The sequence below is a fragment of the Talpa occidentalis genome, unplaced genomic scaffold (genome assembly GCF_014898055.3).
Source record: "Talpa occidentalis isolate TD23 unplaced genomic scaffold, MPIMG_talOcc4v2.1 talOcc4.9, whole genome shotgun sequence".
Classification (NCBI taxonomy): Eukaryota; Metazoa; Chordata; class Mammalia; order Eulipotyphla; family Talpidae; genus Talpa; species Talpa occidentalis.
In genome coordinates, this window is record NW_023605305.1 from 3,639,363 (window position 1) to 3,652,489 (window position 13,127).

Genomic DNA, 13,127 nt, shown 5'->3' on the forward strand with positions numbered 1-13,127 from the left:
TCACTGAATTCACCGCTGTGGGTGCTCACGCCCCAAGTTCACTGGACACTGACCCTCAGCACACCCCAAACCTGAGAACGGTGTGACCCAGGGCTGGAGCCAGAGGGGCGGTGAGACTCCCCAGCAGGCACAGCCAGGTCTGGGGGGGGCAAGATTAAGGGGACCCTGAGGGAGGGCGGACCGCTGAGGGGCCACAGCAGGGGCCCTTCTACCTGCTTGTTTACAACTCAGCTCTCCTGGTACCTGAGGGCCTTCGAGGGAGGCCACGCGCACCTTCACCCTGAGGACAGGGGCCCTGGCTGACCTAGGGGCTGCCCAGGTGAGGTCCCTGTTCACCTGAACTTAGCAGGGACGCTGACCATCACGGCGGCCGAGCGCCCAGTGGGTGGAGGACGGGCCTCGCGCCGCCGGGGCAGTGGCGGGACAGAAGCCAGTGGCTGTCACGCGGCAGGCAGGCCGTCTCAGAATGGGGAGGCAGGGTGGGCACAAGGGCCACAGCTACCCACACCCTTCAGGGCCCGCTGCGCCCTTCTCTGCCACACAGGTGCAGCCACCGTGCCCCCGCCTGTTCTTTACCCTCCTCGGAATGTTCATCTCTAGCCCTGCGCCAGCGGACGAGCGCAGCTCCCCACAGCACGGCCCAGACGAGGCACAAGGCCAGCGCAGAGGGCCCCGCACCCCGGCTGCCCGGCCGAGTCCCCGCCGCCTCCCGCGGCTCTCGCCCGCAGACCCTCACGTCGTCCCAACCGCCCACCCCGACGCCCGCTGTCTGAGGACACGGAAGTGTCCCTGGGACCAAGGGCGTGCAGGCCACGCGAGCCAGCCCGGGCCGAGCCCTCGTGCCTCTGGCGCACGGGCAGCTCGCGCCCCTCTCCCCGGGCATCTGGAGGCGCGGGCATTTCCCAAACAGGCGAGCACGGGCATTTCCAGGGACCACGGTGAAGCGTCGGGAAGATGCCCGCCAGTGCTGGAAACCACAGCCTGAGTCCAGCCTGGTGACCGCCGTCCTCGTGACCACCAAGAGGGCCCCCCCACCCCCCAAACCCCGGCCGGGGCTAGGGAACCATCAAGGACGGCAGAGGGGACAGGGCAGGCGTGGTGTCCCAATACTGGGGTGCCCAGGACCGCTCTTAAGCCGCTCTCCATGCCCACACCAGGGAGGGGGGCGTGCCACAGGCAGGGGTATGTGGGGAAAACGGGATCTGGGCAGGTGCTCTTAGGCATCAGGGGGCCCAATTCAGGGCCCCACTATTGCCCATCAGTGGGGTGGTGCATCCCCCGGAGCAAGTTCTTCCGCCAGAAAAGCTGCATCCCCCACACAGCGCAGTCAGGGGTCTTTCTGGAAGTTGCTTTGGGAGGTTGGTTAAGCAGGGGGGGGCAGCACAGCAGGGAAGAACACCAGGCTCCCCTCTGCCCTGCCCCACAGTGGGGGACCTGCCGGGCCGGGGAGCCACGCCAACGCCCCCCCCCCCCAAGAAGGAGACACAGCCCGCGGCCAGCGCGCAGGTGCTGTAGTGTAGCTTGGTTTTATTTATGTTCACAAATATTTCAAAAAAATTACAAAATACTCAAATGGAGAGAACACAGAAGTCACGATTTCTGGGTGTCTACTCTGTTCACACTGTGTCATCTCATGGCAACTACTCATATATACATTTAGCTCAAGATATATAGAAACGTAGCAAATCAGAATGTACACTCGCTCTGCTGCGGCGCAGTGAACTGAAGCTCCACCTCGACGACATGGAACAAGATACGACAAACACAGGAAGCAAACCCAAGCTGCAGACGAGGGAGGAAACCCACGGGGAACCAAGGGGTCCGGCTTCAAAGACACGGCAAGAGCCTGGCGCCCCCGAAGCAGAGCGACGTGACCAGCGAGGGTTTCGGGTGGTGGGTCTCTAAGTGGAAGAATCTCAGTGCTTCGCGCGGGGGCGGGGGGCAGACAGCGCATACCTCAGACGGCCCTGCGCGCACACGTCCAGGCCTTCCCTCGAGGCCTTCCCTCTCTTCTCTGGGGTCGCGGATGACAGAGAGGAGATAAAGAAGGGCGTGACCGGGTGGGAGGCATCGTGTGGAGCCAAAAGCAACCTCGGGGGAGGAAGTTGGGGGGCGGGAGGAGCGGCCAAGGTCCAGAGTCGGGCGAGAAGCAGCCTGATGAAGACCACAGGCGCGCAGGAGAGCGCCCCGCCGGCACACTGGCACCCCAGAAACAGGCCTCCTGCCCATGTGGCCTCAAGTTTAAAAACCAAAGGTTTGTTCAAACTTGCCTCCTCTCTAAGGAGCTGAAGTTAAGGCAGAAATGGAATGAGATAACAAAAGAAAAAAAACTACAAACATGTTCAACAGACAAACCATCCTCTATCTGTCCCAACTGAAACCAGCCGCGGCTCGAACAGAAGCCGGGAACGGCCCGATACGGGTGGACCGGAACCTGAAGCTGCGCCGACACCTGCTGGCGTCTGGGTCGAAGCGCCAGCCTCGCCCCCCGGGCCACAGCTCTCGCGCACACGCCGAACCGCAGGTCCCCTGCCGGGGTCTGACAATTCCTGACGTGACCACCGCATGCGACGGCAGGGAGAGCCCCCAGGTGTCTGGGAGAGGACAGTCCCAGGCTGCCAGAAGCTTCTGCTCACGGTGCAGCCGTCCCCGGGACACCCGCCCCTCGCCTGACAAAGCGCGCTGGTCAGCCCCTGGGGGAGGCGGTGGCTCGGAGCAGGGCCGTCCTCCCGACCCCGCCCCGCTGGAAGCCGGCGCCTCCCGCCACCTCTGCGGGGCAGCTGCCACTCCTGGCTCCTCCTTCCAGGGTGGAGAGGGGGACCCCGATGGCCACTGTTTGACAAGGGTCCCCAGCCAGTCCTGCTCCTGGGCAGACACACCCACGGCAGGGTGGGCCCTGAGCCCCCCTCACTCAAACACAGCCTCCGTCTGCGCCGAGGATGGCCTGGTCTCACCACAGGAAGAGCCACGTGAGGACACACACGAAAGACAGGCTTCTAACAGATTCCTTTGGCAAGCGTATGTGTTGAGTTATTCGTAGGGAACCATTTTCTTGAATTTTCTAGAACGTTCATGAAATTGTCAGAATAATAAAAAAGGCAGTTTACCCAGAACAATCAGATGTGTGTGCATAGAAATCGCTAAGGAAATCTACAATCAGACACACAGAAACATGTGCTTTCTACCCAGACAGGAGGACATTGAGCTCCTGCACTCCTGGTGCAAAACGAAAGAGTTTTCTAAGGAGTCCGCACCCGCGGCAAAGCACAGCTGGGAACAGACAGAAGGGAAACCAAAGCGGACACAAAGAAACAGTCTGTAACATCGTCCCTGCAAACCCCTGGGTGCTCGCTGCTGCCACCAAACCCAGCCCCAAGCTTCTGCCCATTGCAACTAGTAACGCCCATCTGCTCCCTTTAATTAAAGGGATAATTATATATAACTTTTTATTAAAAAATCAACTCTGTATTCTGTCAATAGCTGGTAGGAATTCACAATTAGTGACATGGCTGGAAAAAATAGATCAGACTAGTAGTTTGTGGAAAGGAAAAAAAAAAAAGGCTGTTCTAAAATTACTTATTTACAGACGTAAAAAGCCATGCGCAGAACTTCCTCAAATCATGAAGATCTCCTACAATGTATTAAAATAAAAGATTTTTTAAAAATTATAGCTCTTGGATTCCAAACTCATATGCCGCCGAGCTGCAAACCTCGAGGGTTCTGGAACACACGTACCCGAGTGTGTCTGCACGCACAGTGGAGAGTGTGACCTGGATTCTAGCACCTACTGAGAAATCAAGGGAGGAAAGAAAACAAAAGCCAAACCCCAAGATGGCAGGGAAGTTTTCCAAGTGTTCAGTCCAGTCCAGGACTCACTAAGTTTCTGGGGGACGGTCATGCAGGGAGACCCAAACCAGCCTCAAGGAATCCTCTCTACAAACGAACACTAGAATGCCGATACAATTTTAGTTGTGGGCTTTTTAAATATATAAAGAAATCTTTAGAAGATATTCTTTTTGCTTTTGCAGCTCCTATTGTATGTAAAAAGTCCTGTTTCACCCCCCTAGAATTGGGGTTTCCACAGCCAGCGTTAACAAATAAATAACTTATAACTGCTTGTCACCTTCTTTCTTCAGTCGACTGGAAAGGAAAAAAAAAAAAGCATATTCAGCATCAGGCCTGGGGGTGGGAGCGGGCACAGCTGCGGGGATGAGATGCCACGAGGGACCCCATAATGGAGCCCCCAATCAGAATGGGACCCCTAGAGCCAGAGGGGAGGCGCGCCAAGGGCACAGTCACACGGGACATCGAGAAGCTGGTCGGGGGGCAGGCGGGCGCCCTCACCTGTAATAGTCTTCCTGACTGGGCAGGTGGCCCCCGTGCATGTGGGGGTGTCCATGCAGCCACTGCTGCTCCATGGCCAGTCTCTGCAGCTCCGCTGACTGGGCGTGCATGGCCTGCAGCTGATGGGCCGCAGACATGGGGGGCGGGATGGCGCCCGGCAGGTCTCGGGGGTAGGGGGTGCCTGCCAACACAAACAGTCTCTGCTGTGGAGAAGCCGAGAGCGGGCCATGGCTGGCAGGGAAAGGAGAGCCCCCCACCTGGGGGTGGGCGCCCCTGCTCCACAGATGGGGGATGGCTTGGGGCCCCTCCCCCTGGGGCTTCGGGCAGGGCCCAGCGGTTCCGGGTCACAGAGAGCCCGCAACGGAACCGGGTGCCGCCACCTCTCCTCCCCGCCCGTAACCGCTCGCTGGACACACGCACTCCTCGCGCCCAGCTCTGGGGGCAGGGGGGCCCGGCAGATGCCCAGCACGCGGGCATGTCCGCGAACGCATGAAGGGACGACGACCTCCGCCCGACCAACCTCCTCTTCCGCCGGCCCCTCCTCCCCAGGCGGGTTCTTACCGAAAACCGGGTGGCGAAGCATCTCGTGCTCGTGGGGCGGCTGTCCAAGCAGAGGGTTGGGGAGGGTGCCGGGAGGGTAGGGAAAGCGAGCCAGGTGAGGGCCAGCGGTCAGAGGGTCAACCAGCGGGTGAACCGGGCCTGCTGAACCTACACGAAGGGCACAAGAGTCTGGATGCAGACGGCGCGGGCTCTGGCTTGCGACGCCCGTCCGTCCCCCTTGGCTGAAGTGACCGACTTCCCGGCCACCAGGGCACCCACGCTCCTGACCCAAGTGGCCACCACCACCCACAGTGCCCAACCCCGCGGAGGCTGCGGAAGACAACCAGCCAGGATGCTGGCCCTGCGTGGGTTCCTCCCGTTCCCAAGCATCCCCAACAGGCAGTCTCCCCACCCCAGTTTATTGGGGACCCAGGTCAGCAGAGTCTGCCTGCCCGGGTGGATTCTGAGCCCTCTGCCCGCGGCCGTTCAACTAGCACCCCTCCACAGGGCTGCCTCTGGCCGTCCCCCAGAACATACGGCGGTCAGCAGAGTGCCCTGACAGGAGCCGAAACCTCCAGGCTCTGCCTCCAGCCTGTCCCCGGCCCTCTGCGGCCCTCAGCCCAGCTATGCTCTGGCCTCAGGTCCTTTGCAGCGGAGATGCCCTTTCCTCTGCTTCCCTCCTCTAAGTCTGCTCAAGCAACCCAGCGAGGCTTTCCCAAAGCCTTTCTTTCTTTCTTTCCCGGCATACAAGAACTGGGGGGTAGGCCAGTGGTGCGTGTGTGCAGGGGGTTGGGGGGGGGGAGGAGGATTCACCAGAGACTGAGTGGTCAGCAGAACACGTGCATCCACTGAAATCCACTGCGGAGGGGCGCAACGGGCGAGACAGGAGAGATCTGCTCGCCATGTGGGTAGCTCCCTGGCCGGGGATCGAACTCAGGCCATCGCAGAGACAGCGCTGAGATGCAACCCCTAGGCCACCGGGGAGGCCTTCCAAAGCCTTATTTAAGGCTACCTTAGGCTGTTTAGTTTTCCTAGAGGCACTTATCCCTCTTCACGACGTGAGACACACAGACTGCCACCCCCAGACGGAACGGAAGTAGGCACGGGGTGTCACCAGCCCCAGAGACTGCTGGACATGGCAGGTGCTCAGCTAACGTGCAGAAGGAAGGAAGGAAGGAGTGATGCGTGAGGCCCGTCCTCACAGGGTGTGGAGGCACGTTTGCTGGGTCTGCATGGCCTACAGCAAGTAGCAACCAAGTTGCATGGGGTGAGTGCAATGGGTCCTTGGTTTCCAGCCTGCCCGGAAGCCGGTCTCAGGGCAGTGCACTAGGCCAGGAAGCATGGGCTGCCTCCCTCTCGGGCACTGCTCACTGCCGTCTGCCCCCATTCAGGAGGGCTGCCCCAGGGGGTCAGCAAGGCAAGTGGGTGGAGCCACAGCACCGGCACGGCACAGCATCCCTGCCTCGGGCAGCCTTAACCCCAACCACCATCAGCACATCTGCAGGAGCCGGTCCCCAGACCGGACAGGACAGGGCCAGGGGGACCATCTTGAAACACTCAAAGTCAGCAGATGCCCAAGCCCAGCCCCCCAAGGGGGGCACAGGACTCTTAAGTTCTTACCCAGCGACCCTGGCTGTCCCAGCTGCCTCCAACTGGCCACAGCCCCACCTGCTGCCCTCGACACGCCCAGTGAGCACAGGGGGCCTCCCTTCTCCCGGGCCTGCAGGCAGGGCTGAGAACGCAGGTCACCAGGGCCCCCCCCAGGGACACCACCGGGACGCTGGGGGTCCTGACTCTTCCACGCGGGCCAAGCCAATGCCGCCCTCACACGAGAGCTGGGCCCATGGGCCCCCCGGGGCACCCACCTTGGTGGAGAGGGTCCTGCTGGTGCAGGTGGAGGTGCGAGTGGATGTGGGAGTGCTGGTGGTGGTGTGGGGTCACGTTGAACATCTGCAGGCGGGCCAGGGGGTCGCTGGTCAGCGAGGCCATGCGCTCCGCGTGGATCCGCTCGGCGGCGAGTCTATCGGGGTAGCTCATTTCTGGCCGCAGCTGGGGGCCCGCCAGGGCCAGTCTCTCTCTCTCCAAGGGGTTCAGGCCCGGGTGGAAAGAAGCGAACGGGTGGGGGCCCGCAGTGGGGGGGATGGTGAGGGCACTGTGCCTGGCGAAATGCTCCATGGGGTTGGTGGCGGGGTGCAGAGGGTCCAGCTCCGGGGGCTTCACCTCGAAGCCAGGCTTCATCCTCTCCCGCAGCTCCCGCTCGCGGATCTCCCGCTCACGGATCTCGCGCTCCCGCAACTCGCGCTCGCGGACGGCGGGGTCCACGCTGTAGAGGCCGGGCATGTGGTAGGCCAGCAGGGGGTCGGTGGGGTTGAGGGGCATGTAGAAGGGGTGGTTGCGGTTGGTGGGCGACATGACGTGCGGCCGCGCGTACTCGCTCAGAGTCCGAAGGGCCGGCGTGTCGGGCCCGATGTAGGGGGGCACGGCTGCGATGGTGGTCGGCGGGGGCTCGAAGGACGGCCGCATGTGGCCGGGGCCGCCAAGCTGGGGGTCGCTGAGACGGCCTTCGTGGGATGAGCTAGATGCTTTCTGCCGAAGGAAAGGGGGTGGGAGGGGTCAGCGCCAGGCTGCTCAGGACTCCGAGCCCCGTCCTGCTGCCACCCGCACCGGCCGCTGGCTCGGTCCCTCGAGGGTCCTGGGTTCTGGCCCCAGCCCAGTCTAGCCCCACCGTGGCAGCCTCGCCTGTGCCCAGCTTCCCCGGCCCCCGCTGGGCTCGCGTGCCTGCCCCCTCCGTGCCTCTGGGGTCCCCGGGACGGGGTGGCCACTGTCGCTCTGGACCTGCCAGGGCGCAGGGCAGAGCAGGGAGGAGGGCCCAGGGCTGCCAGGCGCTCACACCCTGACAGTACCGGAGGCAGCGCGGCCCAGACCCCCGCGGGACTCACGGCCGCCCGCTCCGCCTCGCGCTCCCGCTCCCGCTCCCGCTCGCGCTCCTTCTCCTTCTCCTTCTCGCGCTCGCGCTCCTCCCGGGCTTTCTGCTCGGCCTCCCGCTTGGCCTTCTCAATGGCCTCCTCCCTCTTCTTGGCCAGCTTGGACCCCGCCAGAGGCATGAAGTACAGGTCTGTCCGAGCGCACGAGTTGTAGCCCCGGTCCAGGTGCTTGTAGAACCTGAAAAAGGCCCATCTCTCAGGGGCTCGAGGTCCAGCCACCCGCAGCCGCGGGGCTGGCCCTGGCCCTGGCCCAGTCTGGGGGCAGTACCTGGCCGACTGGCTGGCATGGCTGGGAGTGTCCACCACAGTGGGCTCGGGGGATGGGCTCCGAGGCGGGGGAGGGGGACTCTCGGGTTCCTCAGCATCATCCAGCGCCTCTTCCTTGATCTGGACGGGGGGCAGCGGGCAGGCTGCCCCCCCAGGCACGCTGCCTCCAGAAGAAACAGCAGCAGAGCAGGGTGGCTGAGCTGAGGAGCCGGGGCCCGCGGGTGGGGTGGAGGTGGAGGGGCAGGTCGGGGGTGTGATGGGAGGAGGGCCCCCGGGGACAAAGGGGTGCTGAGCAAATGAGGGTTGGGGGGGCACCTGATGGAGACCTGTGGGGGGGTGGGAGGCAGCAGCAGGGGGCAGGCTCTGGCTCTGGGTCAGCACAGGGGGCTGGGCGGGGGAGGAGGGCAGAGGCTGGCTCTGAGGCATGAGCTGCAAGGGTGGGGGTGGGCTGACGGGGGGTGGTGTGTGGACAGAGAGCTCAAGGGCTTCAGTGCTGGTGGAGGCGGGAGGTTGGCGTTCATAGAGAAGGGTGAGGGCCCCGATAGGTGAGGGGGGTGCTTGTGGGCCTGGGGCGCTGGCAGCTGGGGGATGGGTGTGGTAGGCGGGGGCTTGATGTGTGGCATGGCCAAGGGTGCAGGCGGCAGGGGCTGCTCCCGTGGGGGCTGCTGAGACTGCAGCGCCGACTGAGAGGCCGGGGGCGGCAGGGAACTATGAGGGTGAGCTGCAGCCTGAGAGGCCTGGGGAGGGAGGCCAAAGGGCTGTGGCGGGCCTGGGTGCTGCATCAGGGGCCCAGCCTGCAGGCTGTGAGGACCGGGCGGGCCTTGACTGTGCAGCGGGGGCTGGGAGTGAGACGGGGCGGAGGGCTGGCCAGCTGGCCCTGTCAGAGGCTGCAGCGGGGGATGTGGGGAGGGCAGGCGCTGTGGGTGCAGGGCAGGTGCCTGCTGGATATGGGTGTGGGGAGCTGGAGCCTGCGGCTGGTTGGGGGGCTGGGAGGCTGAAGGGGAGCCCTGTGGAGGGACCACAGAGGCAGAGGGCGTGGGTCCTGGTGTGGGAAGCTGGGTGGCAGCTGGGGGAGCTGTGGGAGGAGCTGGGGTAGCCCCATTGGGAGCCTGCAAAGCCGGGGGCTGGGCCTGTAGCATCTGCTGCTGGGCTGAGGAGTCCGAATCACTCTCGTTGTCCTGGGGGCTGGGGATGCTGGGGGAGGTGCTGCGATTGTCCTGGTCGATGTCTTTGGGGTCACTGCTGCCCTCATCATTGACGCTGCGGCTGTCGGAACTCTCTCCCTCGCCTTCAGATGGTGAGTTGGGCCGGCTGATCTCCTAGGGCCAGACAAGGAGGGAAGGAAGCTCAGGGGAGCAGGGGCACGCAGCTCCGCTGCCAGTGGCGGGCAACGCCACCGGGTGTGAGGACAGCCAGCCCACCTCCTGGGGAAAGGTCCCTGCCACCCTCCAGAGGGGATCTGGTGTGGGGGCTCCTCAAGGGCCATTAGGCGCAGGCTCTAGTCACCTGGGTTTTCGTCTTCTTGGAGCTGGTCCTGTCGGCCTCCTCGGTGTCAGAGGCCACCTTCTCTCGCTGGCGCTTGGTGCTCTTCAGAGGGGACGAGGCCTCCTCTTTCACCTTCTGCAGTGGGGAAGCCCCAGGAGCATCACGCGGGGGAAGGCCCGCGGTTGCAGGGACACGACCGTTTCCTGGGCTGTGAGGCTGCATGTGAGACTCTACCTCCGGAAGTGAGTGGCAGCGAGGGCCAGTAGGTGCGATGGGGATGCTATGACTTTGGCCGACCCTGGCCTCAGGCCTTGAGGACCCTGAGGGCCAATGCTGGGAGCTGCGCTGCATCCCCAGGTCCTGGTTTGCAGCCCTGGGCTGGGCAGGCCCACGAAGGACCTGCAGCACCCTGTCCCAGGGAGCAACACCAAGTCCATCCCCCAGACCCCCAGCACCTCACCTTGGCGGACTTCTTCACTGTCTCAGCTTTGCTGTCATTGCTGGAGGTGCTGGCGGCGCTGGGGGAGTTCCGGCCGCTGGAGCGGATGTCTTCGGTGATGGGCGAGGCACGACCATCAGGGCTGGCTGGCTGCTTCTTTCGACCACTACGCAGTGTAGACATCTGCGACCCAAACCAGGGGCTGGTGAGACTGCACCCCAAGTTTAGCACACACGGAAGCCTCAAGAGCCGACCATCAGCCTCTTGGCAAACCCCAGCCCAGGCAAGCAACCGGCGGTCCCTCGCCTGACGGGGGCCCCCGGGGAGAGAGGAGGAAGGGGGGTTCACACGGAAGAGCGAGCAGAGCACTCATCTCACGGACAGCTCCAGTGGCACGTGTGTGGCACATGAATGGAGCAGGTGAGCAGCAGCAGGCAGAGGGCGCCCACCACCCAGCTCTCCAGGCCGAGGCGGCTGTAAAGCACCCACCTTTCCTAATGGAACTGCCCACTCTCCCAACCCTACCCCCCAAAGCAACAACGTGAGCTGATTTCATCTGACAGGAAGGCAAGGGAGCCGGAGAAGCGTGTCAAAGGACGCCAGCCGCCTCCAGGACCAAGCTCCTCCCATGTTCTGCAGGGCGTGGGGCTCAGGAGACAGTGGTTCACTCATATGCGGGCACATCTGCCACCCTCCAGTGGGCACTAGCCTGCTGACCGGGATGCCAGAGCCTTACAGGACGCCAGCGTCAGAGGAAGGTGCCTGCCCCACACCCACCTGCCTAACTGGGTCACCAGGAGGCCGAGCTGGAGGCCAAGCCCCGGCAGTATCCTCAGCCCCAACCTGGAAAATGCTGGTTCCAAAGGGTCAGCCCCCTGCCCCCCTGGGAGTCAGTCCTCTGGGGAGAGGGCTACGCAGTGGTGAGTGGAAAAGTGACCCTGAAGTTTGTAAAGCCCATTAAACATTTTAAGGGGGAAAAAGCCTGCGAGTGTCCAACAAGCAGAGCTGGGACCAGGGGACGGTCTGAGGGGCAGGGCGCGCCTGCGCCGAGCCGGGCGGGAAGGGAAGGCTCTTCCTGGCCCCTCGGGCCGAGTGGACGCCTTCAGGCAAACCCCAGGACGAGGACGAAGAGGAACCCCGGTGGCCTCCCAGTGCGCCCCCCACCCCCCCCCACAGGGACTCACCGAGCCCCGACTCCGCCGCGTCCTCATGCTATGTTTCCCGCTGAGCCCGTCATCCTCCTCTTTGACAGGCTTGAACATAAATGGCGGGGGGTCCACAGGCTTCTCGATGGGGGGCAGCTCGCCGTACTTCTTGAAGTGGATGCGGCAGTCTGTGCAGAGCAGGATGTTCTCCCGGCCCCCGTGGTGCCAGTCTTTGGAGGCTGGGAGGGAGGGGAGGCCGACCTTACAAACCCATGTCCTCGGGGCCCAACGGGTGGAAAAGCCCCTCCGTGGGCTCAGTGGCGCCGTGCCGGAACCGCCTGCCAGCATGGTGCGCGTGGGGCTGCGGGCTCCCAGAGTCCACAGGCCCTGTCCTGATCCGGAGCAGGTCTGCCCTACCAATGCCGCATCCCCGCTGACGGGGAGAGCAGCAAGTACAGGTTTCTGGCTTCCTTGTGCAGCCCTGAAGCACGGGGGCATCACTCCTTAGTGGCCAGCAGGTCCCCAATCCCACTTAGGCCCCTAAAGTGGTCGAACCTGGTCAGTTCCAGGGAATCTCTCTGGCCCCACCCCCATGCCCACCAAGCCCCTGGCTACCCACCCCTGTGCTCAGGGGCCACTTACTGGTGGTGAAGCAGTGGCGGCAGGCGTACCCCTTCAGTTCCTGCTCGCTGTCCTCACTGTCAAAGTCATCCTCGCTGGCTGAACTGAGGTCCACTGGGCACAGCAGGGACACAATGGGGGTGGGGGAGATACCATTATGCTGGGCCCAGAGGGACCCCCTTTTCAGGCCTGCACCTGGCTCTGAGCCACCAGTCAGGCGGGGGGAGGGGGGAGGAAGGAAGAGGGGGGCAGTGTTCACAAAGGACCCCTCTGAGCCCTTTAGGGTTACCAGGATGACGGGATCATGTGTAAAGGGCAGTGCAAGGGCCTGCCCTGCTAGATTTGCAGGGGCTGATGTTGCACCTGAATCGTGCCTGTGATGGCCAACAATGATGCACACGACAGGTGAATGTGAACATGGAAGAGCAGCTGTGATGCCTCCCGGCATGTCCACACCCCCAAGGAGCTGTGGGGAGAGGGTGTCTGCAGATACGCCATAAGGGGCCCCAGGTCGAGTGTCTGGGCCAAGACAGAGCCAGAGCCAGACAGAGCTGTCAGACCGCACAGCACCCTGAGCCCGAGAGGCAGGTCTTGGGAAAGCAGGAGCAGGAAGAACACACCACGTGATCTTCTCAGTCCAAGAGCACGCCAGCCACGAAGCGGGCGCCCGAGACACTCAGGCCGTGGCCGCGACTTGTATTTACAAACAACTAAGATGATGTTAAATTTAGCAGAAAAACTTAACGTAGCACTAACGTGTAAAACTGTCCCCAAGCCCGCCCAAGTCTGGCTAAGACTACACAGGAGCCCGGGTCACAAGAGCATGCGGCTGCAGGTGAAAGGCCCCCACTTACAGAATTCACTGGAGGGGGGTCTGGAGGGCGTGTTGACAGGTGTGGACGCAGTTCGGGTCTTAATCCTCCGGAACACGGCTTGCCTGCGGTGCCTGCGATGGGCCCGCGAGCTGGCTGCTTCCGGGGTTTTCTTCCAGTAGTAATAGAAGGTGATTAGCTCCCCCTGCAAGGAAAGAAGGGCTGGCTGAGGCCCGAGTCCAGAGGGGAGAGGCTTGCGCATGTTCCCGGGGGGAGCAGAGACCAGGCATGTGCTGCTGCCCTGGGGAGAAGGCAGAGAACAGCAGCCCCAGGAGATGAAGGAGAATTGGGCTCCCCAGCAGGACACACCTGTCCACCTGGCCCTGGCTGACCAACGGACCCTGTGCCCCCTCAACCCAGGGAAGCCTCGCATCGAGGGCATCGCTCATCTAGCCAGGACGTGCTGGGTGCCAACCCACGGCAGGGCAGC

The 13,127-nt window shown here is 63.1% G+C and overlaps 1 protein-coding gene across 1 annotated transcript in view; it reads right to left on the reverse strand.

Moving 5' to 3' along the window:
• Positions 1-851: 851 nt before the first annotated feature.
• The window catches only part of RERE (arginine-glutamic acid dipeptide repeats), a 360,449-nt gene continuing 348,173 nt past the window's right edge, over positions 852-13,127 (reverse strand). Inside the window, 12 exon segments of the mRNA XM_054691464.1 lie at positions 852-4,140; positions 4,345-4,525; positions 4,906-5,052; positions 6,750-7,470; positions 7,824-8,046; positions 8,137-8,578; positions 8,581-9,454; positions 9,642-9,755; positions 10,081-10,242; positions 11,244-11,443; positions 11,847-11,939; positions 12,680-12,842. Of these exon segments, the coding sequence (XP_054547439.1) occupies positions 4,107-4,140; positions 4,345-4,525; positions 4,906-5,052; positions 6,750-7,470; positions 7,824-8,046; positions 8,137-8,578; positions 8,581-9,454; positions 9,642-9,755; positions 10,081-10,242; positions 11,244-11,443; positions 11,847-11,939; positions 12,680-12,842 (3,354 nt within the window). The 3' untranslated portion in view covers positions 852-4,106.